Below are 27,978 nucleotides of genomic sequence, written 5' to 3'. Positions count from 1 at the left end.
AACAACTCATGCATTGTTACCAGACACCCACACAGCCACTTTCATTGACTTGAAGCTAATGTCCATAGACTCAGATACTATGGTTTGAACAAAATACTTTGACTAGGGGCAGTATGACAGGGCTGCATGTGTGTCAGTGAGAAGGTGGTCTTTAAGGGATGTATGAACATGTGTGATTATGAATGGTATATATGTGTATGGGTGACTGTGAGCCTGTATTGTATGTACTTGTGGTACAGGACATACATTTCACCATATGTGGCACTGTTACATGTATAACACAAACATACAATCATTTTTGTACTTGGGGGTAATTTAAAGTGCAGAAAATGTTCTGCAAAAATTTTAAAAATGTGGGGCATTTTTCTGCTCTTTAATTTTCTCCCATTTAAAAAACATTTTGTATTTTTTGGTTATATAAATGGCACAAGTGGGAGCAAGTGGTCTGCTGTTTGTAAATGTGACACTTTGAAATGGTAGAAAATTAAAATGAAGAGTGAACCTAATCATTAAGGTAACTTTACATTTTAACATCATTTTCTTCACGGCCTCCAGTATTGAGTTGACAATGCCTTTTATTTAAAAGTTAAATACCTAAATGCTTCCGTTTTTCATCTCTGTGCCACAGCTGCAGCCTGGGTCTAAATTTGACTGAGCACTGCTCATTATCAGGCTCTGCTGTTTGCAACCTGATGATAATAATGCAAAATAAACACAGCCTTCCCTGAACTTTAAAAGAAAAATGTAACCCTGTGCTTATTTAAAACTGAAATCAGGGCCTCAAGCTACTCTGAGGGTGTCTGGGAGTTACCAGTATCTCACAATCAACTGGTTGGAGACACCTAATACAGACCATGGCAATACTGAAATAAAGGCCTCATTTATTTCCACTTGGCCTTCCCTGATGGAGGTTAACTTGTTGGGGAGATTTGGGCGTTTAATCATATAAGCTAACATATCATCTTAATCTCCTTAATTGAAGGTCCTTGCTATACAAGACCCATTGTAGAGACAGTGTAATTTTTCCATGTAGTGTGCATTTTGTCGTTTAAGATCTAGAAGCGATTCCCGGGGACAACCATGCATGTTTCTCAACTACACATTTTGGTTTCAATACCCTTTAGGGAATCTAGCAACATCTATGAGCTCCCATCATTGTACTTGAGAAATAGCCCTCCTGATGGAGATTTTAAAGGCTTCCTATTCGACAAGCGAGGAAGAAGCAGTACCTTCATTATCAGATAGAGTTTCCACAATATGTCAAAAGGGAGTGGTTCCTCTAGCATTGTGCTTTGCGTGCGCCAAGTCGGGATAGGCAAGACAATCTGTCCCCACTGCAACACAACTTCAACTGGGTTATGGTTGGAAACCGTTTAGGGCCTGTATTCTGCAGATGGAAACAGTTTGTAATCCAGCAGTGCTGACAATTCGATCAAGCCTAGTGAATATATTATGAGTGTGTGAAGTGTTCTTGCCTTCCCGGGGATCTAGTGCACCAAATGTCAGCCGGCAACCAAATATACAACCAGTGACCCAGTTCCCTTACATTTACCACCGGGGGTGCCTGGGTAAGCAGCGGATCAGATCTATCTAAGGCTGTGTCTGAAACGCTATTAAAATCCCCACCCAGGATCCAAGAGAAGGACTACCAGTCAGGTAACTTCCTAGTTAAGGTGGCCCAGCATTTCCTGTGATCCATGTTTGGGGCATAAACACTACCCAATACCAAGTGAGCACCATCTAATAGATCTCGAAGAAGAACTACATGCACTGCATCTAACACAAAAGGGTCCCCAGTGGAGTTCCAAATTAGAGCACCCCAAGAATAAGCAGAGTGGATAGTCATGTACCTGGTCATGCCTTAAGCGCTGTAGTTCAAGCTTCTTAGAGTAAACAAGGTATTTATCTTCAAGAAACAAAACCTGCGTCTTTCATTGCTACAAAGTTAAACAAACCCTGTTGCATTTAGTTAATGTTTTGAGGGCTTGAATGTTCCAGGAATTCATCCTGCACTGTGTCATCAGCTGCGCTGTATGAAATGTGTTGGGCCCCGAAATGGGCCAGGCCAAAGAAGGTCTGCCAGGGAGTGATCCTTCCCCATGACCAGACACAGGCCACTGGCTGTGTAATAAAGTTATGAGATGCAAAGTGTGTATACCCCCAATGTGTATACAAACCCCCAACCAACCCCCATTACAACAGACCAACCAACTGCCTGTCCATGAAACACTAAGGCCCTGATTCTAACCCCGGCGGTCTTCGACCGCCGGGGCGAGGGTCGGCGGGAGCACCGCCGACAGGCCGGCGGTGCCCCGCAGGGCATTCTGACCGCGGCGCTTTGGCCGCGGTCAGAAAGGGTAAACCGGCGGTCTCCCGCCGGTTTACCGCTGCCCTCAGAATCCCCCATGGCGGCGCAGCTTGCTGCGCCGCCATGGGGGATTCTGACCCCCCCTACCGCCATCCTGTTCATGGCGGGAAAGCCGCCATGAACAGGATGGCGGTAGGGGGGGTCGCGGGGCCCCTGGGGGCCCCTGCCGTGCCCATGCCTATGGCATGGGCACGGCAGGGGCCCCCGTAAGAGGGCCCCGCAAGGTATTTCAGTGTCTGCCTTGCAGACACTGAAATACGCGACGGGTGCTACTGCACCCGTCGCACCTTCCCACTCCGCCGGCTCGATTACGAGCCGGCATCCTCGTGGGAAGGGAGTTTTTCCCTGGGCTGGCGGGCGGTCTTTTGGAGACCGCCCGCCAGCCCAGGGAAAAACTCATAATACCCTCCGCGGTCTTCTGACCGCGGAGCGGTATTATGGGGGTGGAATTCTGGCGGGCGGCCTCCGCCGCCCGCCAGGATTAGAATCACCCCCTAAGGCTCCAAAGTGCCGCATTACCCACGTTTGCAGAGGAAGCACCTGAGAAAGGAGTAAGAAAACAGAGGGGGAACGACCCAGTATTGTGCTATAGCAGTGTAGACCTGTAAAATTAACACATACAAAACAATTCAGGGCCCAGCAGGGCCAGACCACAGCTCCGTTCAAGGGCACGCACAGATAGACCATAGGCAAGTAGGCCCCAGAGAAAAAGTGTAAGTAAGCTGGGGAGTCAACCATTGCAGCAGGTGGCGATAGCGCTATCAAATCCTTATATCAAGTCATCTGCTGTCTGTGAGGTAATTGGGAGAGCCAGAGAACATATAAGTTCTCTCTATCCTCGATAGGGAACTCATTGGAAGATGACGTAGATTGCACCTTGGAGAGCCGCAGGCCCCTGTAATTCAGGCAGTCACAACAAGGGCTCCTCTAGTATTTTTTGAGTGTCTGGTGGCCCACGATCCTGGAGTGGTGTTGCAGAGGCAACAGTCTCTTAGTGTGGCGCAGCCGGTGAGCACACAGGATAATCCCCCTTAGCCTCAAACTGTTCTATCCAGTCCCAAGCCTGTTCCAGCTTCGCAAAAAAACGAATGACCACTGATCAGCAATGATGAATAGCTTGGAAGGAAAAAGAAAGGCATATTTAAGGTTGATGTATCTTAGTTTCTCCAAAACCTGCGTGAAGGAAGAGTGCTGCATAGCTAACCTGTAATCATGGAATATCATAACACGTGCACTGGCCACTTGAAACTGGCCGGTCTTCCTTGCTGCTTGTAGGAGAGTGTCTCTGTCTAAAAATTTGAGAATACATGAGACTGTAGGGTGAGGGGCAGCTCCTGGTGGGAGGCGTCTGGCAGGAACCATATAGGCTGTCTCCACTGTGAAGAAGGGGGACAGGCCTGAGGGGACACCTCTTTCCGGAGACATGCATATCTCACTAAACATGGTAGAGTTCTGGTCCTTCAAGCCGTCCAAAGGCCAACTACATGCAGATTATATCGAAGGACTCCACCATCAACATCCTCGGCCCTGCCTTCCAGGTGTTGAATTCGGTCAGTCAGGTCTTGTATTCATTTTGAGTGCTCTGTGGCTTGGGGCTGGAGGGTCTGCAGAAGTGGCCAGTACTTTTCAATCTGCCCTAATTTTCCTGCAAAATACCCTGTGTAGGGACAAAGGTAGATCCACTGTCACTCAACAGAGGCATTCCATGCACCAAGTAATTATGGGCACATGTGCAACAATCCAGAGGGACACCAAAATGACTGACGCCCAAAAGCGAGCAAAGGACCGACGCCACAGCAAGAGACTGTCACTGAGGGGCCCTCCAAAATTGACCACCACCAGGTTCCCAGCAGCACCAGGCCGTGGGAGGAATAGTTGGGTGAACAGCACATCCAGACAGGCAATATATAGTAGAATTTGCAGAATTGCTTGAAGCTCTGCAACTATGTGGCCACTATGTTAGCTGGCTAGCCACCCCCCTCAAACAGCACACATATATGAATGTGAAAAATTAGTTTATTAGTTGGGTCATTGCTGTCCATCACAAGTAATAAAGTCACTATCTTGTTAGGTTCAGTGAAAAGATTCAGTAATTTAAACCTGAACTCAACCTCTAGTAGCAGTGGCTCAGAGCAGAGAGGTTTAAATTAGATTAAGGGGGTCATTATGACCCTGGCGGACGGCGGTAATTTGGGAAAAGGTACTGCCAACAGGCTGGCAGTACCTTTTCCCAAATTATGACATTGGCAGTTTGGCTCAAGCCAAACCGCCAATGTACCACTCCGTCTGCCAGAGTGGTAACAGGCGCCTCGGATTATGACCCAGCCTACCACAGAGGCCTCCCAGCAAGTGAATAGGAGCATCATGGCCAACAAGGTTATGTAGCTCATCCTGTCTCCTGGGTCAGGCTTCTTTTTCCAAGTGAGGAGCACACTACCCAAAAGGCAAGCTACCAACAAAAGCCACTGACAGCTGTCAGCGTCAGAAAGCAGTCCCCCTAGCCACCACTGACGTGGATGTTTTAATCTGGTACCTGGGGTAGGCTTAATTTCCAACCCTGGGCTCGCAGGAAGTCACCCACTTGCTCCTGCAGTATCTTAGGGTTCTCAGAGGGATGGGGCTACAACTTCAGGATGTAGACACCCTCCTCCCACTGTCCACTGTCTCCTGTTACTGTGACAGTGTGGGCGGCACCTCTAGGCCAGAAGTGGCCTCACAAGTGCCAGCCTTGAAATCCTCTCCTGTCAGATCAAATAACCCTTTGCCCTCTGGTCTTCTCACTGTGGGTGGCATCAACCACCTTCCCCTCACTCTTCTCCAATGCCCTGTACCTTGCTCTCAGGGACAGCACCATCAGAAATCAGTGTTTTTCAGGAGCCCTGGACAGCCACCCCTCTCAACTCTTTTCTTGTATGTGAGAGCTCACTGCCAAGGACACAGTCTATGGGCATGTGGGGACTGACAATTACCCTACCCAGGGCAAGTACCCTCTCCCATTTTAAGGATACCATGGCTATAGGGAGGACAGATTGCCATGGGCCTGTGTTACCTACGGGTCTGTCCTGGCAGATACTGATCTGAACTGCAGAGCAGTAACAGGGATCTCATTCATTGTGACCCTATGGAGGCACTACTTAGAACTCGCAGAGTTCACCAGCCAACCTTCTGGGTCCACCTCCCAGCAAAGGGTTACTAAGTCTTCCTCTGGATAATCACCCCCCAAAGCTATAGTAGTCACACCTATGCAGTGCCCACCAGTGCTAATCGTCCTGTAAGGGCATGAGGAATCTCCCTTTTTGTGCCCTGTCCATAGGCAGTCAAAGCATGTGCCCCTCCCAAATGATTTATTTCCCCTGGGATGCCAATTCCATACTTATTATATGCTCAGGACTCTTTTCCCTTTTCATACATTTGGGGCCCTAAGGAGTTTTATATTTGAGACCTGTTGCTCCCTTCCTTTCCCCGGTGCCGGCTTGTCCCTTTTCTTGGGATCATGCCCCTGGACTCTTTGGGGCACCATAGTGCGTACCCACAAATCAGCTTCCCTTCCAAGCTTCTTGTGATCAGTTAGCCTAGAGTTCACTATTTACTGATGTAACTCTGAAGAACAATTACTCAAAATATGGTCCGTCATAATCAAATTATATTGCCCATTAAAAGTATCCACAGTTTTGCCCTTCACCCAGCCATCTAGTGATTTCAATGAGGTATGTACAAAATCTACCCATGACTGTTTTCATTCTTGGTGTTTGTCACAGAACCTTTCCAGTACTCTTCAGGTGGAAGCTCAAACTTCTGCACCAGGACCTCTTTCATGTGAATGTATGAGTTAGTTGCCCCTTCTTCTAGAGTCGCAAGTGTCTCTCTCTTAAGTGGTTGTACCATTTCCCACAATAATGCTCCCCAGTGCTGCTTAGCTATCCTGCGCATTCTCAATGCCCTTTCATAGAAGGCGAAACATTTGTCAATGTCGTTCTCCATCACACAGTTGACACAATACTTTTGGACAAGGGATGTCCAAACGCCTGTAGACACCTCACCATTGCTGCCACTACCTTCGCTGAACGTCAGTCACAGCCTAGACTCTCTACCAAGACCAGTCTCTTCCCTTCTAGTGCAATATTCTTCTAGCCCAGGGCTAGAATAGCCACCTGGCCCTGATGATTCCTGTCTAACAGTTTGTCTTGGAACTCCATTTAGTGAGCTGCAGACTTTGAGGAGCTTGGGCTGTTGACACCGTTACTTTCCACCCTGGAAGGTGCAAATGAGAAGCTTCTTTGAGACAGAATATCTTCCCCCTTCTCGTCTTCCTCCTCACAGTTGGACTGGAGCTGCCAGATCTCTTTCTAGGTCTGGAGGACTTAGTGGAAATACCGGGATTGGCTGGAGCAGGCTGCCTTGATGCTCCTGGAAGCAATGGGGGCCTGTGCCTGCTTTCCACCTAGCTGTCTTAGACAGCTGGGTGGAGAGGTTTACACTGCACATGTCAGGCCGGGCGTCACAAGACAGCCGGCCAAAATTACCTGTGTAGTGTAAACTGGTGCAGTGAGCACCACACCGCTGCTACCAGTCAGCAGCAGTGGCCCCGCCCCCCAACACAGCTCGTCTGGGTGAAGGAATACATAAAATGGTAATAAATGTATTTTCTTTGTCACCTTTGCGGAGGTGCTGGCAGCGGGGGGGCAACGCTCATTGCCCTAATAGACTGGCCGAGGCTTCTGGGCTCTCCCAGACTGTACCTGACCACATGATGAAAGGACAGCCTACCCTTGCCAAACAGGTATGCAATAATAAACACTGGCAAATCTATAAAGAGCTAATTTCCATTAGCCAGGACATAGTAAGTAGGGAAGTTACTGGACTAGCATGTTACCTCTTTTTATTTTATCACCTGTTCATTCTGTGCTGCTGCAATAGTCATGATTTGTGCTCTTATAATTTTGCATTTGTTTTGCAATAGCTTGAGTTCTAATATAAATTCATAAAACTACTAGTCCAGACTTGCTGTGTGTGCTGTGTCTCTCGGAAAAAGGTGGGGAAAACCCAGAAATACCCCAGTAATTTCTGGCAGTTGCTGTCACTCCTAATGCAGATCAGTTAAAGTAAGTGATGGGAGAGGTTAGAAAAATACCTGTCAGTATCCCCGCTCCTGATGGTAAGTTGATATATATATATATATATATATATGTATTACACTCCTTCACATGGTAAGTTGGAAGATTAGAATGCCTGACCTTCTGAGATGTGCCACAACCACTGCAATTATCTTGCAGAAGACTAGAGGAGACAATGTCAAACCATTTGGGAGTAATAAAAAGTAGTAGTACATAGAACCCACCACAAATCTACAGTTCCGATAGGACTGCAGGACTGCAATGTGGAAATATGCATTCTGCAGGTTGAGGGAGATAACCAGACTCCGCTTTGAATGCCAACAAAACCCAACATCTTGAATCTCTCTTTTCTGAGGAGTAAATTCTGATCTCTGAGGTCCAGGATTGGACACAGACCACCGTTCTTTTAGGGAACATAGAAATATCGGGAGTAACATCACTGTCCTATTTCCCGCTCTGGCGCTAACACCACAGCTCTTTTCAGGTACTACCTCTTGCTGCAGGATGGAAAGATGGTCTGGTGGAATGAAGGAAGGCAGGGGAGGGATAGAGAGTGAATGAAGGGCAGGGAGCCATCCCCTTCTATGATCTGAAGAACCCACTGGTCCAAAGTAATATCCTCCTAGTCTGGTAGAAAATAGAACACCTGCTCCCCCACAGACTCCTTGTGGGTTTGGAGAAGCAAAGTAGACTTGCATTCCTGAAGGAGCAGGGGAGGAAGAAGGAGGAGGTTTGCTGGACCAATCTGCTGCCCTTACTTCTGACTTGCTCCTGTATTGCTTGACCACTGAATTCTGGGGCTGCTTTGTCAGCTTTGAAAGGACTGGCATTGGTGGAAGGAGAATCCCCTTGCGAACCCCTGAAAGTGCTGAAATCCACAGACGTCCTTGGTAGGATGAAGCTGTTGGAGTCCCAAAGACCAGGCCTTGGCTGGGCTCACCTAGAAGCATTCCAAAGCGGAGTCAGCTTCATGCCCAAACAGACGAGCTCCTCCGATAGGGAGATTAATCGATTTTGCTTGTGAGCTAGAGAAGACAGGTGTGCCATCATACAGAGACAGAGGTACCCATGACATGACTCACAGATTCTGCAGTGTCTATCCAGGGCATACATGTCTGTATGTCATATAGTGGAGAACTAGAGAAAAAGCTGGAGTAGCTAGCACTGATCCTAAAGGTCCAAAGCCGAACTGCACCAGGGCAAAGGGCACAAACATGTAAAGTTCAGTAGGCTGGTGGTGTTGTGATTCTAGCAAAAATAGTATCCATGGCATTGAGGAACACAGCTGGGTCTGAGTCTGGTTTTGTAAATTCCGGGTTGGATGAGGCTGGCGGTGGTGGAGGCGGACATACTGGAGTCAGTGTTGAAGGAGTGGAGTCACTGGTGGAGGGGTGCACGAAGGAGGATCATCGGGCTCCATAATGACCAACTCTGGCTCTGAGGATGAAGATCTTGTGGGAGACGGAGGGCATAAGGATGGCTTACTTTTACCATGTTTCTCGTGTTTCTAATGCTTCCTCCACTTGCCAGATGAATTAGAGGACTGTGACCGGAAGCGTGGGTTTGAATGACAACAGCTATGCCTGTCATTGTGGACCTGGCCCATTAATTACTTGGCCTCCTGCTCCTAAATAGCCTTTAACGGAATGCTGAGACAGGAGTAGCAGGACTTAGACTCCTGGTCAGAATCAGAACAGCAAAGGCAGATGGAATGGGGATCAGAAATTGACATCTATCCCTCACAGTCCCTTTATGGCTTGAAACCAGAGCGCTACCTCAGAGACACTGCACTGCACTGAGGAGATTTTTCTGTGGGGAAAACACACAATTTGCGAGAGAGATAGCAAGAGACAGAATATTCTGAATCTGCATAAAGAAATTAATGTTGTTGTGCCAGGGTGGTTGCTATATGGCTTAGGTAAGGTCATTGGACGTCATTTTTGGCGTCGATACAAAGCTAGCACCCCCTACTGGCAACTTGAGAGCTTTAAAGTTTACGGCTCCAGTGTGATGTTTGAGATTACTCTACAGGTGAGGAACCTACAGGTATAAGTATTCTCCAGAAACAGCCTATTTGGTATCAGGCATCCTGCCTGTGTTGAAGTCAACATATGCACAGGTTGTCATTTTGAAGAAGGAAGGAGTGAGCAAACTGATTACTAGGGAAAGGAACGGTACTCCAAAAACAAAAACTAACAGAGGACAGGATGAGCAATAGCCCTCCAAGCACAGTAGCGAGAAGTATGGTTTGGATACAATTCTCACTTAAAGAAGAAAATGGCAGGACTGAAAAGAGATGAGCAATAGCACTACTAGACAGAGCTGCAGAGCTCACAGTAGTTCATTAGACTCCCTAAAAGCATTTGATCATGACTTCCACTGACAAATACATCCACTAGAAACTCCGGAAAGACACATAAACCCCAGAATGAGTTCATGAAGTCGATCTGCAAATAGGTAACATATTGCACAACTTAAAGGTGGTTTTCTGGCTTAATTTATCAAAAGCCTATAATATCATTAGATCAGCTAACCCAGGTGCCTCCAACCAGTAGATTGTGAGCTCTCAGTAGCTCCCAGATGTCTTCAGAGTAGCTTGTGGCCCTGAGTTTATTTTCAAATAAACACAGTGTCACATTTTCCTTTTAAAGTTAAGGGAAGGCTGTGTGTATTTTGCATTATTATCATCAGGGTTCACATAGCAGGGCCTGATAATGAGCAGTGCTCAGTCAGATTTACGACCCAGACTACAGCTGGGGCACAGAGGTAAAAAACTGAAGTACTGGGGTATTTAACTCTAATAAATGTTCCTGTCAACTCTATATTGGAAGGTGAGAACAAAATGATGATTCTGAATGCTGTTAAATGGGAGAAAATTAACATGAAAAGTTTATTAATTATGAAGTTAATTCTTTGTTTTTATTTTCTACCATTTCAAAGTGACACATTTACAAACAGTAGGCCTCTTGCTCCCAGTGGCCAGTAGACATTGTGCCATGTGTTTAACTGAAAAGTGCAGTATTGTTTACATTTCTCCTTTTAAAAAAATGGGTGTATGTTTGTGTTATAAATGTAATACCAGTACCACATATGGTGAAAGGTATGTCCTGTTAAGAATAAGAATGCTTGAGCTACTCTTGGATTATACTATAAAGATATATATATATAAATCCACAGTTTGAAGCCTAACCAGAATATATTTGATAGATATGTCAAAGGATTATTGTTTCTAAAATCCTATCATGTTATATTCATGTAGAGCAATTCATTTCCTTCATAATGAATCTAACGGCACTCCATAGGTGTCTTTTTAAAAAAAAAAATACACTGAAGCTGAAATATCTTTAGAGTATAATCCAAGAGTAGCTCAAGCATTCTTATTCTTAACTGTTCACTTTCCCTGGATGAGCTACTATATCATAGCAGGGACCCTCAGTGTAACTTACATAAAAGGTATGTCCTGTGCCATAAGTACATACAACACAGGCTCTCAGTCACTCATCCACATAAATCCCATTCATAATCACACGTGTTCACCCATTCTCCAAAGGCCACGCTCTTATTGACACACATGGCAGCCCTGCAACAATGCCCCATTTTGTTCAAACCCTAGTACCTGGCTCTATAGACTTAAAGTCACTGAAGCTGGCCGTAGTGGAGTCCGGTAACAATGCACAAGTTGTTTAGTTTTCCATAGTTCACTATGATTTTCACATATCAGACGTAGTTCTCACTAAAGAAAAGGTTGGAGACTCCTGAGCTAGACAGCAGAAGAGCCGGCTTGCACTGGTTCATTTGTGTGGCAATCACAAGTCTAAATAAATAATTCATGTGGGCAAGGTTGGTGGAACAAAACATATTAGATCCAATGCAATTGCAGCATTTTTAATTAGATATGTCTAAGTACACATAACAGCTTTCCCTTCCTGCATAGACTGGTGGATGGGAAAGCTGATGGAGTAAGCCCAAACCAAAAAAACACAATGAATTACAATTTTACCAGTGCATAGGGACCATAGCTATGTTTTGATGGTGAAATCCCAAGAGATAAAACAGATTTGAAGTGACTCCTTCTTCTGTGTAGAGAGGATCTGGTCATTACCCTCTTGGCTAGAATGGTCCTTTTGAAGTATGGCTTGACCCATTGGAATATGTTGGAATATGTTTGGTTTGTTCTTGTATGGGACAGGAGAGAACAAATAGAGGTTATAAGAAGAAATTCAGGGGGATCTGTCTGTAATAGCGGCTGGAAGCCTTTCCATCGCAATGTTTCAAATATGATAGTCAGTCAGGTAATAATGTGCTTTACTTTGGCAATAATTCATAAGGGCACAACTTATGGCTGCATATTCAAGAAGCTATACGGAGAACCAAGTAGGCCCCGGCTCTCACATTTGATATTATGTGACATAGGTTGATGGACAGCAGTGTGCGGATTTGTTTAGAACTTATTTGAATATTTGTTTCCATCACACTTCCGAATTACAAACAAATTAGTTTTCCTAATTCCGATATATTCTGAAATATTTGGAGTTCATTTACAGACATTTAATTTGTGTTGTGTGATAGAAAAACACTTTCTTTTCCCAGTTCCTGGCAAGACAGTCACATAGGTCCTCACACTTTGAAGTCAGAGAAAGAAAAGTAAACACCAAGCCCCCTCTGAAGAGAGAGTCTGACATTTGACCTCAGTCTTTGAACGCACAGCAAGTGTGACACGAAGAAAATTTAAAGTCCAATTTCAGAAAGCAAGGACTCATGCAAGAATACAAGCAGCTATGGTGAACAAGCTTTGCTCCACTGAAGGGGTGAAGACATGCTGGACAGCTTAAAACAAATAGAGCCAGAAACTATGAGTAAGCAATGGGCGAAATGTATGCCCAGGGAAGCTTTCAGAATGCCTGCAAGAAGTATTTTTGCAACCAGACTGCTGCACTGTCTGGTAGGCCTCGACCTAAAAATGGCCATGAAGGAGCACTACAGCGATCCTGCTGTCCTCCATGCAATTGTGAATAAGACACAGGAGCACCTCTGTCCCAGTCATCCTTGTTGTACAAAGGTCCAAGGGCACAACAGAAATGGAAAACAACCCTCTCAGTCCTTCTTTTTTATTATTTTATACTTTTGTATAGAGCTTGCTCACACACTGTAATAGTATGCAGCCAGATTACATCTGCACAATAAAGCAAATCATTAAAATAAGAAGCAAATAAAGTACAAAGAATTAATTAGAGCCATAGGCTTAGCAAAGAGTGGGTGGAATGGAATGTAATAAAGATGGCAGTCAGTGCACTCGTTTTAGAAAAACAATAGAGAAGGGAGCCTTTTGGTATCAATAAAAGGTTTATAGCAATGGTGTCATCCTTACATCCACTGGAAACAATTTCTGTAAGGAATTGGCTGCACCGGAGAAAAACTAGGCAAACTTAAATCTTGGTCATTCCAGAAGAAACAGGTTTGTGTTCTCTGCCTACCAGCTAGGTTGAAGATATTGGCACGATATAGTGGGGTGTTAAGGTCCAGCATTGGAGGTTAGACAGCCCAGTTTGAACTTCATTCTAGCTTCGATTAGATAACGATGAGGGGGTAATGTTGTCAAACCTCCTTTTTGAATGACAGACATTTGAGCTTAAAAACGATGGTGGATTAAGAGGGATGAAGGGTGAGTTGGAAGTAGATCACAAGAAGAAGTTTCTAAAGTCTTAGCACAAAAAGATAAGGCGCTGACTGCATTGTGTCGATAGGTAGGAACCGGTAAGGCAGGGAAAGGACAATTAAAGTGCCTTGGAAAACAGGAATTAATGCCTGAGGTCCTTGGTGCATGTTACTGTCTAGGCTGTGGATAATGGTTTTGAAAATGTTGATAAATGCTGAGGACAGGGAGGGTGATTAGTGCTTGAGGCCATAGTTGTTCATTATTTCACAGTGCTTGTGATGCCCTTTAAAAGACTGCTAAGCATGACTAGGACATTAGGGTTCATGAATTCATCTGGTGACTGATGTTTATTATTGCCTGGAACTCTTAATGTTACTCATTAGCTTCCTCCATTGATATTACTACCAGGGACAACTGAAGCAAACTACTGGATGGATTCATTATTATTTATTGAAAATCATTATTGTTTAGGGCCACTGACATTGACTATTTACTGAAAGCATTTTTATGGGGCCACTTTGCTGCCTGCTGCCTTTTATGTTGATTAATACTTGGTTCCATGTAGATTCCTTACTTTCCGTGTCTATTAATACTCATTAGTGTCCAGAGAAACTGAGGATCATTACAGCCTAAGTCTATTATTAATTATCATAACTCAGTGGGGTAAATAACATTCATAACTGTGCCTTTGATCATTCTTGTTTTTTATTCAATATCCACTTTGTTATTGCCCGGTGCCATTAAGGTTTATTAGCACATGGAACCAACTGAGGTTCAGTACCACGATTACCACTTTGGGTTACTAATACTCTATAGCGCAAAATGGCATTGAGGCTCATCTCTGCCATTTGACAGTCATATTCATAAAGACCCAAGGCCACTGATGCTAGGATTTGGGTTTTCACATTAAAAAAACAACATTCACTGAAAAACTTTAGTAAGGCTGACTGGGGCCTAGAATATAAACCTAAAAACACACATGAAGTTTACCAGCTAAGGCAGCAACATAGGGTGTGATTTAGAAGTCAGCGAAGGAGAATATTCTGTCACAAATGCGACGGATACCTCTTCCGCCGTATTACGATCTCATTCTCTCCTACGGGGATCGTAATACTGCGTGATATCCGTCACAAATGTGACAGAATAGTCTCTTCTTAACTCTCACCCTCGCTATTCTCTTTTTTAAACCTCACACATTATTTCATACATAATACAACATACCAAATTAGTAAACAATATCGGTAATCTGGTATTCTTCAAACGTGGATGTTACTGTTCCTTGAAAAGCACAAAATGTGGAACAGCAACATCCGTTTGTTTTGTACATGGTATTCACCCAGACTTTAACCTTAAATAACTCTTAGCTTAAATTTGTTTCACAGTGATTTTAGTATTCATATTAAATGAAGAATGGCTAGGGCAGGGTGGTATTTATTACTTATGTACACCCCTTTCCATATCCAAAGAAGTTTCTTCTAATTCTTTGATGATTGTATCTCTAATACTGCACAAAGTGTTAATGATTTACAGACATTGTACTCACCATATTTGGCACTGAAGAGAGCCTCTACTTTCTTCCTTAGATTCCTTGTAATATCTCCGATTCCCTCTGCAAAATTGAACCAATTATTGAAAGTTATCTGCCCAGATACAAAATAAGTGCTGTGGCATCTAGCCAGTGTAATGACGTATTTGCTTTTTTTCCAGCAACCCTTGGCCCTTGGTTTCCTGTTCATCTATGATCAATCCCAGATACTGTACCTAGCAAAGTCGATGCAGATTCTAGACTAGCTTATAGTTCCAGTGACATAAAGTCATTACGAAGTGGCTGTCAGTCAGCTACATGTACGTTGTACACTGACTTTGGTACAGTGTCTTGTGGCCAAGGGTGCACACAAAAAACACCACCCTCACAATTTAACAATGGGCACTCCAACAAAGGACACCACCATCACAGTTTAACAATCAATTTGTGCTATTACTCCAGATGGAGGCATTCGAAATCAGAGCAGAAAACGTGTTGCAGCCCATACCTGTGAATTTGCACATTTATGGGAACATATATATATGAATTGTAAAGCTTTATTCTGGAGCAAACAGGAAGATGTTGAGCATCTCAGATTTGCAACAGACGTTTTCAGCCTGTTCACAAGTGCAACACAACAGCAAATGTGAAAAGGCAATAGTGTCTTTGAGTTACAACTAAAATTCACAAATATTTTCTCTACTGCATCATCAAACCTCAAAGGATCTACATATTTCCTCTGGTCTAAATCTTTCCTGTTATGGTACAAAAAGGTTGGCGTTTTAGAAGCATATCCGCTTTACTCCGGATCTTTTGGAATCTGAGCCATAGGTTGTATGCACTACATGAAAATGGTAAAGGAGGATCTCCGATACAGAAAACGCACCTGTTCTTATGCAATTACCCATGTGTGAAGAATCGACTATTTCAAAATGGCTGTTCTGCTCTTATAACTTACCCTCTATCTGTCTCTCTTCAAATCTTGACTCATCGCTTAATCTTCTAGTTGACCCTGTAAAAGAGTAATGAAGTTCTACTAAACAACAACAGAGTATAAAGTTTACACGGTCAGGGACTTACCAAAGCAGCCCAAAAAACAGAAGCGTTTACAATGTAAACATTTACTGCTCCTTGATCATTTATTTTCATTGATGTTTTTTAATTTAAAATGTCCATTTATTTCCTTAGCACACAACAGACTACTTGTGTGGGGAATGTGTAAAGTGCTTTGTCACCCTCTGAGTCATCTCTGCACTACGGAACTGCTAACAGATAATAATATAGAATAAATGAAAACGCCAGCTTCTTTTATAAATACTAATGTTTTCTTACTCATCTGAAAACAGACATAATGGCGGGATGAAACATTAGGCTAAAGTATAAAATACAGACCAGCTACTAATGTGGTTAACTTGCCACACATTACACTTTGACATTACATTACAAAATCAATGTGATAGCTGCAGCAAAGGCCGCACTATGTTAGTGTGCACAAACACAGTGTGCAGATCCTCTCTGAAAGAGCACTCTGGGGCCTTCCAGGCCACCACAACAGGCGGCTACAGGGATTCTCTGGACATGCTGCTCTTTCTTACTAAGGGACCATGAGTGCAGCTTGTGGAGGAGGGGCGCCAAAGGAAAAGCACCACCTCGGTTGTCCTTCATCTGGGGCCAATACAGCGGTTGCTTTAAACCAAGGAATATGCAGGGGTGAAGGGGTGAAGGTGGTTCCATCATTTGCAAACCTATTTCTACCTAAAAGGTGCTGTATAATGGTTCATTTTATGTTCCATCCATTTTCATCACCCTAACACTAAACAAAGGAGTTCAACAGGTCTGATATAGGTCATGGTTATGGACCAATAGACAGTAAACTCTAATCAGCTGAAGTGCATTCCTTTGCACTGCTCGAGTAACAATGCTTCAAAGGCTGCTAGCAGTAGTTGACAGACCAGTGGATTAGATTTAGAACACTTTTTGAGGTGACCAAGGAAGGTCTCTAATACAAGAGGCTTACATGCTTTACTTCAGTAATCTTACGTGCTAAAGTTTCCAGTCGATACTTGGAGTCATGAGAAGTCACATGATTCGCCACAGAACTGTGTGCATCAGCGGAATTGAGGGAGGCTTCTGTTAAAGAAACACAAACACCTGATGTTAGAGAACGACTTTAGACACTGAGCAATATAGTCTATTCCTTTGAAAATGTTCTCTCATTTTCTATTCAAATATAAACTGTCATTGTATGCTTCTTTTATTTTAGCTGTAATAAGCACAATTCATCAAAAGGACTTTGTAAAGTGAAGATTTCACCAGCAATGATTAAGACATAAAATATTATGGAAACTGAAAGAAACGTTTTGTTACCTTGCAGCTCAATAAAACTATTTTAACAACAAATCATAAATCCCTTAAAATGTTGAGTGAAATCTACTCTGTATGAACTATATAATTTATTATAAATATTTCTATCAATGTGTTTAACAATCACCATTTGTATTTAATCTTATTTACCTAACACATCTGAATTTCTCTATGCCATATTTCATTACGGTGTTCCATATACCTGGCAAAGTAATGTGAATTATGTCTATATCTTCGGGCTCCTGTTTTATCTGCTTGACTCCTCTCAGCTCACCTGAGGTTCCTGAAGGAAAGAGACAGTATCTGGTGAAGATATGAAAAATCACTAAGAGGAAGCTCCTTTCAAATTTGTTCTTGTGTGTAACAGACCATACCTTATTAACTTTAACCACCAGAAGTGTTTTGGCTTTATCTAAAACTGTATTAGGGACCGAATTTACAGTTTGATTGATTTACAGTTTTACAGTTTGATTTACAGTTTGGTGAATTGGTAAACCATCAAAAATGTCCCTTCTGCATTATTACAAGTGGGTTGGGATCTAATGCACTTGTAAGAGGAAGACGGGATATCCATCAAGTTTGTGATGGAGTACCTGTCTGCCAAACTCTATATCAGGCCCAATGTATCGGATGGCAAGAAAACATCTGAATTCATACTTAGCATTTTCTAGATAGCATTCCATTTAGATCTCTGAAACACTGCTTCATGTAGTTGTTGACATCCTGATGACACTGCTAAATACCAGTGGTAACCTACATGTCTTAACTGGTAATGAGTAAGCCAATCAACCCTCTCCCTTGGAGTTTGGTACTGCCTTTTCTTCGCATCATTCTGTTGCCTACCTTTGTACACCTGTGTCTAAAAGTTCACGTGAAGTGTTACCATAAATACAAAGGATGGCAATGATTATCATGAGGTAACCCCACTAGTCTCTATCCACCTCAGACAAGCCTCAGATGTCCACGACAAGTCTCCCTACATGCACAGAATATTCAGACTTAGATTTCCCGCACAGTGGCACGCATCACTACACACTATGGATCACAAATAATGAAGCAGATACTTAGGGTTTTTACAAGTTGCATGCTACTGTTTGTGGCAATACTCAGTAGCGTTATATGCCTGGTGTTGTATTCCTGCACCATTGAGATTTCGTACCTTGGAACATAATATAATATGGTAATACTATGTGTAATCTGGTATTATTATGGTGTAAACTTGGAATGTGTGTTTTCCCACACAAATTCAGCAAAATCTTACCTTGTGAACATCACATTCTGAAAAGGTTTACCTGGTGAACTTTGCACGGGCAAAAACCTGCAAGGGTGCAGCATTACTGCAACATTTATAATTCCAGATCAGAGGTCTGTCTTTTCCCAAACCATAGTTAATTGTGGCATTGTAATGAGCCCTGATACCAAAAGATTTAATTATTCTGTCAGAAGGAATGACACAGTGTGGTACCAAATATCTTCAATGAAACCAATGTTGTGCCTGTGTCCCAAGACTTGCTTAGTGTAAACTGCCTCAACAAGAACACATTTGGTAGTAGGTAAAATTTGAAGAAAGTAATTTGTGTCTTGTGCCCGAGACCCTTGAGTGGTAAGAACTACCATACAGGCGGTTTTCATTGCTCCAGCTTTCTAAAAATAACACACAGCTTTGTGGCACTAGCTCACTAGCTTCAAATTGCATGAAAAAGGGTTCTTTCAGTTGGGTGCAAAAGATAATTTTAAGTAATCTTTGATTACCGCACATCAAGCATCAAACAAGATTTGGGAATTAAGCCCAAATGGGAGAAATACCCCTATTTTCACTTTCCTGCTGTATTCATATAGGTGTTTGGTTGATAGTCTCTGAAAAAAAACATAATATATATTTAATTTAAAAAAAAAAAACACTGAGTAATTTTTTTCCGACCACTAACTGCCTTTTCTGAGCAAGATGATGTGAACATGCTTCATTGCTTTAGTACAGATTCTCCGGTCTGGTGTAATAGAACAATTCCTGTACCAATGAAGACATCTTGTCTGGTCCACCCTGAATTGACAAACTATCTGTAAAAGTTATGGCCAAATAGCTTAAGGAACAAAGCTGATTGTCTCTTATGTGAACCCCAGACAACATCAAACTTCAAACAAAAGTGCAGCGGTCTTTGAAAATCAGCCTTTTACACTACCGATGTGTAAAAAAATAACAATGTTCTGGAACACTTCACAGCCCACTATACAATGAGATAGTATCCCCTAAGAGAGTGCCCCCTTAACATCATAACTCTCAACCAAACAATTACCACTTAAAGTTTAAAATTACCTGGCTCGCAGTCTTCTGCAACACCAATCTTGTCAGATCTACATAATCAAAGACATGTGTCAGCATCATTAGAAAATCGTAATTAAACAGTGTTTTAAGAACAACCACTGATTTATGTAGTCAATAATAATGGTAAATAATTCATAGTTGATACAAAGGGATCATTGGATAGATTGATTGTGCTGCCTGTGCAGCAAATTCATTCAAAGTGATCCTCCTGATCAGAAGTCAGGTTAAAGAAATTGGGTGAATTCACTTTTAACGCTCAATCAGACTAAATTCAATGATTCCTGGTTCTCATGTAGGGTGGTATTTAATACAGGTGATTGTAGGAAAGTACCATCTTGCCTGGCATGTTACCCCCATATTTCACTGTATATATGTTGTTTTGGCGTATGTGTCACTGGGACCCTGCCAGCCAGGGCCCCAGTGCTCATAAGTGTGCCCTGTATGTGTTCCCTGTGTGATGACTAACTGTCTCACTGAGGCTCTGCTAACCAGAAACTCAGTGGTTATGCTCTCTCTTTGCTTTCTAAATTGTCACTAACAGGCTAGTGACCAATTTCACCAATTCACATTGGCATACTGGAACACCCTTATAATTCCCGAGTATATGGTACTGAGGTACCCAGGGTATTGGGGTTCCAGGAGATCCCTATGGGCTGCAGCATTTATTTTGCCACCCATAGGGAGCTCTGACAATTCTTACACAGGCCTGCCACTGCAGCCTGAGTGAAATAACGTCCACGTTATTTCACAGCCATTTACCACTGCACTTAAGTAACTTATAAGTCACCTATATGTCTAACCTTTACCTGGTAAAGGTTGGGTGCTAAGTTACTTAGTGTGTGGGGACCCTGGCACTAGCCAAGGTGCCCCCACATCGTTCAGGGCAAATTCCCCAGACTTTGTGAGTGTGGGGACACCATTACATGCGTGCACTATACATTGGTCACTACCTATGTATAGCGTCACAATGGTAACTCCGAACATGGCCATGTAACATGTCTAAGATCATGGAATTGTCACCCCAATGCCATTCTGGCATTGGGGAGACTATTCCATGATCCCCCGAGTCTCTAGCACAGACCCGGGTACTGCCAAACTACCTTTCCCGGGGTTTCACTGCAGCTGCTGCTGCTGCCAACCCCTCAGACAGGTTTCTGCCCTCCTGGGGTCCAGCCAGGCTTGGCCCAGGAAGGCAGAACAAAGGACTTCCTCAGAGAGAGGGTGTTACACCCTCTCCCTTTGGAAAAAGGTGTCAGGGCTGGGGAGGAGTAGCCCGTGGCGCAAAACTGGACAAAGGAAAGGGGAGTGACCACTCCCCTGACCTGCACCTCCCAGGGGAGGTGCCCAGAGCTCCTGCAGTGTGCTCCAGACCTCTGCCATCTTGGAAACAGAGGTGCTGCTGGCACACTGGACTGCTCTGAGTGGCCAGTGCCAGCAGGTGACGTCAGAGACTCCTCCTGATAGGCTCTTACCTGTGTTGCTAGCCTATCCTCCTTCCTAAGTAGCCAAACCTCCTTTTCTGGCTATTTAGGGTCTCTGCTTTGGTGAATTCTTTAGATAACGAATGCAAGAGCTCATCAGAATTCCTCTGCATCTCTCTCTTCACCTTCTGCCACAGAATCGACTGCTGACTGCTCAGGACTCCTGCAAAACCGCAACAAAGTAGCAAAGACGACTACTGCAACCTTGTATCGCTGATCCTGCCGCCTTCTCGACTGTTTTCCTGGTGGTGCATGCTGTGGGGTAGTCTGCCTCCTCTCTGCACTAGAAGCTCCGAAGAAATCTCCCGTGGGTCGACGGAATCTTCCCCCTGCAACCGCAGGCAACAAAAGACTGCATCACCGGTCCTCTGGGTCCCCTCTCAGCACGACGAGCGTGGTCCCTGGAACTCAGCAACTCTGTCCAAGTGACTCCCACAGTCCAGTGACTCTTCAGTTCAAGTTTGGTGGAGGTAAGTCCTTGCCTCCCCACGCTAGACTGCATTGCTGGGTACCGCGTGATTTGCAGCTGCTCCGGCTCCTGTGCACTCTTCCAGGATTTCCTTTGTTTACAGCCAAGCCTGGGTCCCCGACACTCTAACCTGCAGTGCACAACCTCCTGAGTTGTCCTCCGGCTTCGTGGGATCTTCTTTTGTGACTTCGGGTGAGCTCCGGTTCACTCCTCTTCGTAGTGCCTGTTCCAGCACTTCTGCGGGTGCTGCCTGCTTCTGTGAGGGCTCCCTATCTTGCTGGGCGCCCCCTCTGTCTCCTCACGCAAGTGGCGACATCCTGGTCCCTCCTGGGCCACAGCAGCATCCAAATACCCTAACCGCGACCCTTGCAGCTAGCAAGGCTTGTTTGTGGTCTTTCTGCGTGGGAACACCTCTGCAAGCTTCTTCACGACGTGGGACATCCATCCTCCAAAGGGGAAGTTCCTAGTCCTCTTCGGTCTTGCAGAATCCACAGCTTCTACCATCCGGTGGCAGCTTCTTTGCACCCTCAGCTGGCATTTCCTGGGCATGTGCCCAATCTCGACTTTGTCGCGACTCTTGGACTTGGTCCCCTTGTTCCACAGGTACTCTCGTCCGGAAATCCACTTTGGTTGCATTGCTGGTGTTGTTCTTTCTTGCAGAATTCCCCTATCGCGACTTCTGTGCTCTCTGGGGGATATAAGGGCACTTTACACCAACTCTTCAGGGTCTTGGGGTGGGCTATTTTTCTAACCCTCACTGTTTTCTTACAGTCCCAGCGACCCTCTACAAGCTCACATAGTTTTGGGGTCCATACGTTATTCGCATTCCACTTTTGGAGTATATGGTTTATGTTGCCCCTGTACCTATGTGCTCCTATTGCAATCTATTGTAACGTTACACTGCTTGCATTACTTCCTTTTGCTATTACTGCATATTTTTGGTATTGTGTACATATATCTTGTGTATATTTGCTATCCTCATACTGAGGGTACTCACTGAGATACTTTTGGCATATTGTCATAAAAATAAAGTACCTTTATTTTTAGTATATCTGTGTATTGTGTTTTCTTATGATATTGTGCATATGACACCAGTGGTATAGTAGGAGCTTTGCATGTCTCCTAGTTCAGCCTAAGCTGCTCTGCTAAGCTACCTTTTCTTTCAGCCTAAGCTGCTAGACACCTCTTCTACACTAATAAGGGATAACTGGACCTGGTACAAAGTGTAAGTACCCCTTGGTACCCACTAAAAGCCAGGCCAGCCTCCTACAGTGATAGTCTGACATCAATGGGAATTGAAGTCTCCCATTAATCTCCACAGCTGGCACAGAAATAGGTGTGTAATGGGATGCCTACTTCCTTACACTTCAATCTCTATAAGTAACTCAATCTCTAAACCATTCAATCATTGCCATCCATGCTTTTAGTCAATCAAAGGGAAGCAACTGAATCATGTTATGATGGTCTTTTAATTGATCTCTATGCTATGCTACCTAGCGGTGCTAGAGCAAGGAACTAAACAAACAAGGTCACAGATATTAAAAAAACAAAGACCCTTGAAGTGAACCTTTGATACGTTCTACACAGCCTGCTAAAACTCTTTAAAGCTACTGATCCCATCATCCTTTAAAATCAAAATGTTTGGCTATTTTAACCTCATGAATAATTATGAATCACATCATTGAAAACTAATGTTAGGAATGCAATGTTAAACAATTATGCAAGCATAGTAACTTATCACCTGAGGTTGATGAGGGAGGTGACTGACTACTAAGGGCAAGAACTCCTGGGCTGGACAGCCAGCTTTAGAAGACACCTGTTTGGTCCTTTTATGAGCTTTTCTAGGTGGATCCTCAGAATGGTGAGCCTGAGGAGATCTGCCTCTTTTTTGTAACTTTCTTGAGGAGGTGGAGGAGGACTCCTCACTGTCAGAACCAGACACTGGGTTTGAGACGGATTTCAATTTCTGGAGCCCAATCAGTAGCCTACCCTCTCGGTCCTTCATGATTTTGTTAGAAAAGGTTCTGCATACCTTTCAGTCTTTGGCTACATGGTCAGGATAGAGGCAGTAAATACAGTCTTTGTGTGGGACTTCAAGGTGACGTCTTTTCTTCCCACAGGTTTTGCAAGCTCTAAAAATACTTTTTTTTCCCTTATCTGACATGTCGAATTTTGTCAAAATACAATTCCTCTAGATAAAGTAAGAAGATTACACCTTATTTGCTGAAGAAATCCACTTTCTTTGAAGAAAAAGCAGTAGAGATAGACTTCTCTGGAGATTTGACTGAACAGAGCTCAATGGAGAGTCCCTAGCACGACGTGCGGTAGAAAATCAGAGGGAATGGAGCCTCTCTCAGCAGGGTTCTAGAGGGAGAGGCAGCCTGATTGGCTGGGACTTGCTTTGGTCCTTTTTACTCATAGAGATAAAGATAGGCTACTAAAGTGAAAGCCTTTGGGCCTTTTTTCATTGCAGTAGCTTCTATATTGCTGTTTTAATGTACCGGGGCTCCCATCTCGAAGACGGGTAAGGATTCAAGCATGTGAATCTATGAAACTTCCAATACTGGAGTAAAAAGCAAGTAGGAAATGTAAAATCCATGTAGATAATTGGCTAGGCACAAATAAGTCTGCAAATAATGGTCATAAGATTCACCAATTTACATTGAAATTACAATACAATTACGGATCACCACCAATATATTTACCTAACTTTTATGTCTGCATATTTGAAGAAGCTGCTGACTGTAAAGCAATCACAATGGATGTGTGCAATAATTAGGATAGTGAGTCTTCACAAAGCATTCACTTCCATAAACTTGTTCACCTTGTCAGTAACAAGTGAAGGTTAAATTCTTTGACACTGTCTCAATTATGGATGAGGGAGAGCTGCATGTATGCAATATTCTGATTCTACTCCACAGAGGTGACAAAACCTGTCGCCTGCGAGAATCCAGTACCAAGCGCTCACAATATCCGGGACTGTACCATACTTAGGAGTATTATTTAGAACCTGTCACAGTTTGCCATCCACCCTATTTAAATTGTGTACCTCGCTGCTAATGTTTGATGGCTGTCCTGCATCTGCCAAATTCTAAAGAACGCTCTTAATCTCATCACATAAAACATTTCCTCTCCACCAGTCTAAAAGGAGTTATTAAATACAGATGAGATTGTCTTCAGCCATGTTCATTACAATTCAATGCTATGACTTCCTGCTTAAATGCTAAAAGCGTAGATTAATAATGAGACAGACTTATAGCTGACAACTTTACTGGAACAGCCTAGATCAAACATAATTACAGTATGGGTGCGCCTTTAAATCAAATTGTGAAAATAATTTTCTTGAAGACAATAACATTTGCTTAGGGTTTCTGGATTTCAGTTCAAACTAGGTAAAAATGGTAATACCCTCCGGAAAGAAAATCTGTACTTCTGGTAGAAAATGGTAAAAACTGATTTTCTCCACATTCGCACTGCATTGCCTCTCCCATATCCAAAGCAACATGCCTGTACACCTGTGTAACATAGGTGCAGTCTGAGCCTTGCGTTTTTCTAGTTCCTTTGCAAGACCTAAGGATACGGAGTATTTCTTACAACTCTTCATTATCCCCATTCCTCGTATATGTGCACAACGCTGTAGAGCATGATGATTCATCATGATGTTGTGTGTATTTTGAAACTAAAATGAGCAACAAGGAACAGGCTGATCTAGGTACAATCCTTATAAAGGGGTTTAGCTGTCTGCTTCTATATGTCCTGAGAAAATCACAGCAGAGAACCTAGGTGCTGAAGAGGGCTAGAAGGTGTCTCTGACCACTCTAGGGAGTTTTCCAGCCCAAATTAAATGTGCTGGTGATTGAGCGAAGGGGAGTTCAGCAGGTGATCAGCCTATCCATGGACACCAGATACACCATGTCATGCATGTCAGGTGGCGAGTTAGGGAAAACACCTCTCAGGCTTTAACCCCTGCATTGTGTCCCCCAGATGAAGCTCCAGAGAGCCCCCTGCTGTTCTACATAAGGTTGATATGTCTATTGATTGGATGTCTATTTATTAAACACTGGGAAAAATCTACCCTTGTCATGTTTTTGTCAGAATGTGTAAACACTGCTAAGCGTTGAATTAAAAGAATTATGACAACCACCACCAGAATTCAACCGAAATACACATTGAAAACAAGGAGACTTAATTAGGTTCTGTAATAGCGCACACATAACTGACAACTCCGAAGAGTGAAACTACTAACCTGCTGGCACGTGATGCTCCAACCACGTTAGGCACATCCATCCGCTGTGGTTCAATGTCATCTGCAGGGATGCATCCATCATTCTTCATAGGTTCTTTGGTAAATTTATTACCTAGTTATGGTTATGCAGCAGATTTCATAATTAAATGAAGTCAAACCAGTAATGTTAAATCAGGATTATATTTAGCCAAAATGGTTTGGCTCATGAACACTATAGATAACAAGCAATTGTTATTGCAGTCACAAGAAGTACGTGCAAATGTCTGGAAATATGTATATTGGCTAAAAGCTAGCTCAATTTTGAACTATGAGGACTCTGTTCTGTGTAATAGTGATTATTAATGTTGAACTCTACTAATGTTGACAGATGGCATTACATTACTGCCTTTTCCATTTTAGAACACAATTGGGAATTGCCCACACATCTGCATTTTGATATTAGTTCCGCTTTGCGCACTCAGTGTTACAAGGATAACTGCTAGTAGGTTTTAATGCTTAAATACCTGTTTTTTCTACAAACCCATTTTGAGTGATTTCACAGCCTTAGCCACGAAACCATCTAACCGTGCAATCAGGTGTTCAGAAGAGAGCAACAGAGATTATAATTTGCAAGTTTTATCTTAGTTGCTAATTCCACACCACTTTACTCAAGTGGAGATGAAGAAAAACAGGCACTGGTAAAACCAATCGGTCTGGCATGGGCTGCAGACCTGCTTGTTTTGTTTTGTAATGGTTTTTGTAAATCCTCATTACAAAAACCATGACAAAAAAGGGTGAAGGAATGGATGGCTATTTTGAAATGTTTCTTTTTAACATAGTCTTGCAAAAACATTTAATGATTGCTGTCTACATGGGTGCAGGCACATACACAGGCGGCCATCTTCAAGCATGTTTTACAAAAAAGAAACAACATTCAAAGAGGACGACCTATGCATGCCTCTGAATATGTAAGCACGGGCGCCCATTTATGAATGGCTTTAAAGTCCATTCATAGATGAAAACTAACTGCCTTCCATTGCAAGGCGCAGCAAAGGCACATTAGCAGTGTCTGGAAAGCTGCTTGGCTCTCACAAAATTTTCATAAGCGTGAAAGGAACTGGCTATTTAAAAAAGGACACACTGGCCAATAAGTCCCTGGTACTGAACGGGGCTATCTTCTGAGTTGGTGTGGTCACTAAACACAGAAAGGATTCAATGGCTGAAGTGGACTGAACCATCGTTTCATATTGTGTGCTGTGGTGGGCAGAAAAAAATTGCCACACACAGTAGCAGACTAGTGGATGAAGAGGGCTGACAGAAGTATATCGAGATATGTAGTTTCATTAAAATCAAATGACACATCTAAAAGATGATGCACTGATAGCATTTCACGTCAGTGAAATTAATACAATATCACATTTTTGACATGACACTCTTGCTTATTTCAGACGTTTCTCCTTTTCAGTAGGGCAATGGTGTCGGTAACAAGGTACACTTTTTAACTACAGGAAAGTACAAGGGCTGACCCCTTTGGACTACAGGTTCTGCACGTGAGCCACACACGCAGTGTCTCATCCCTGGAATCAGTCGTGGATTGGCCAATCTTGAAGATTTTAGATCCTCTCTTGGCCTACATTTAGGAACAAAATGCAGTTTTGAACTTTTTAATTCATTTCCTGCTGCCACAATGTCTGAACACTGGTTTGAAATGGAACTGAAGGGTTGGTTTAAGAGATATTCTATTTCTAATTTTCATAAAGACAAGTGGGCTGGGCATGGTTGTGCTCTGCCTACGTGGCACTGGCCAAATCTTTTGTAGAAGTGCAATAAATGCAAGAATGGTGGTCTAGTGTTAGGGAAAACAATTTAAACATACCCTGTACATGGATGACAACAGCTAATTGTACTCAGTTTGAGACCGAATAGCTATTAGAAAGTTATGCTCTTATTTCAAGTGCGGTATCATATTTAATTATTATAATAATTTATACAGTGAGAATGTACTCCCAGGATATTGTACATGGCTAAAGGAATACGTGCCACATAGGCAGGGTTATAAAAACATGCAATGAAATGTAATAAAGAGTTCAGTTCATGGGTGAGAATAATAAAGGTATTTCACTCCAGAGCAGGAGCGGCCCCTCTATTTGAGCAGAGAAGCGTCTCCCTGCCAAATAAGGAAAAATAAAATGGTAATAAACCTTGTTTATTATCATTTTATTTTTCAGAGGCCTGCCCTAATCCAAGTGTAGGACGGGTGGGGCAATAGCTGCCGAGTGGCAGCAGAGAGCTGTGCACTTGTTTTAAGTGTGCATGTCCCTTTGGCAAGACATCTTGCGAAGGCCAGCCAGACATGCGCACTTTAAACATCTCTAACCCATCTGTCTTAAGAACCAGCTGTCTCTGATGAGCGTTGAGAAAGCCCACTCCCACCAATTCAAACTGATTCCTTC

General features: G+C 43.3%; 1 protein-coding gene across 4 annotated transcripts in view; it reads right to left on the bottom strand.

Moving 5' to 3' along the window:
- GTF2IRD1 (GTF2I repeat domain containing 1) overlaps window positions 1-27,978 on the bottom strand; it is a 561,920-nt gene that overhangs the window by 217,053 nt on the left and 316,889 nt on the right. For all 4 annotated transcript variants that reach the window (XM_069226907.1, XM_069226904.1, XM_069226906.1 and 1 more), the window contains exons 12-17: window positions 25,547-25,658; window positions 19,342-19,379; window positions 17,230-17,310; window positions 16,704-16,793; window positions 15,622-15,675; window positions 14,682-14,747 (exon numbers count right to left, since the gene is read on the bottom strand). In XM_069226907.1, the coding sequence (XP_069083008.1) occupies window positions 14,682-14,747; window positions 15,622-15,675; window positions 16,704-16,793; window positions 17,230-17,310; window positions 19,342-19,379; window positions 25,547-25,658 (441 nt within the window). The remainder of the gene's footprint in view (window positions 1-14,681; window positions 14,748-15,621; window positions 15,676-16,703; window positions 16,794-17,229; window positions 17,311-19,341; window positions 19,380-25,546; window positions 25,659-27,978) is intronic.

This window comes from Pleurodeles waltl, chromosome 3_2, assembly GCF_031143425.1.
Source record: "Pleurodeles waltl isolate 20211129_DDA chromosome 3_2, aPleWal1.hap1.20221129, whole genome shotgun sequence".
Classification (NCBI taxonomy): Eukaryota; Metazoa; Chordata; class Amphibia; order Caudata; family Salamandridae; genus Pleurodeles; species Pleurodeles waltl.
Note: the sequence above shows the minus strand (reverse complement) of the source record. Positions and strands in the feature narration are given on the sequence as shown.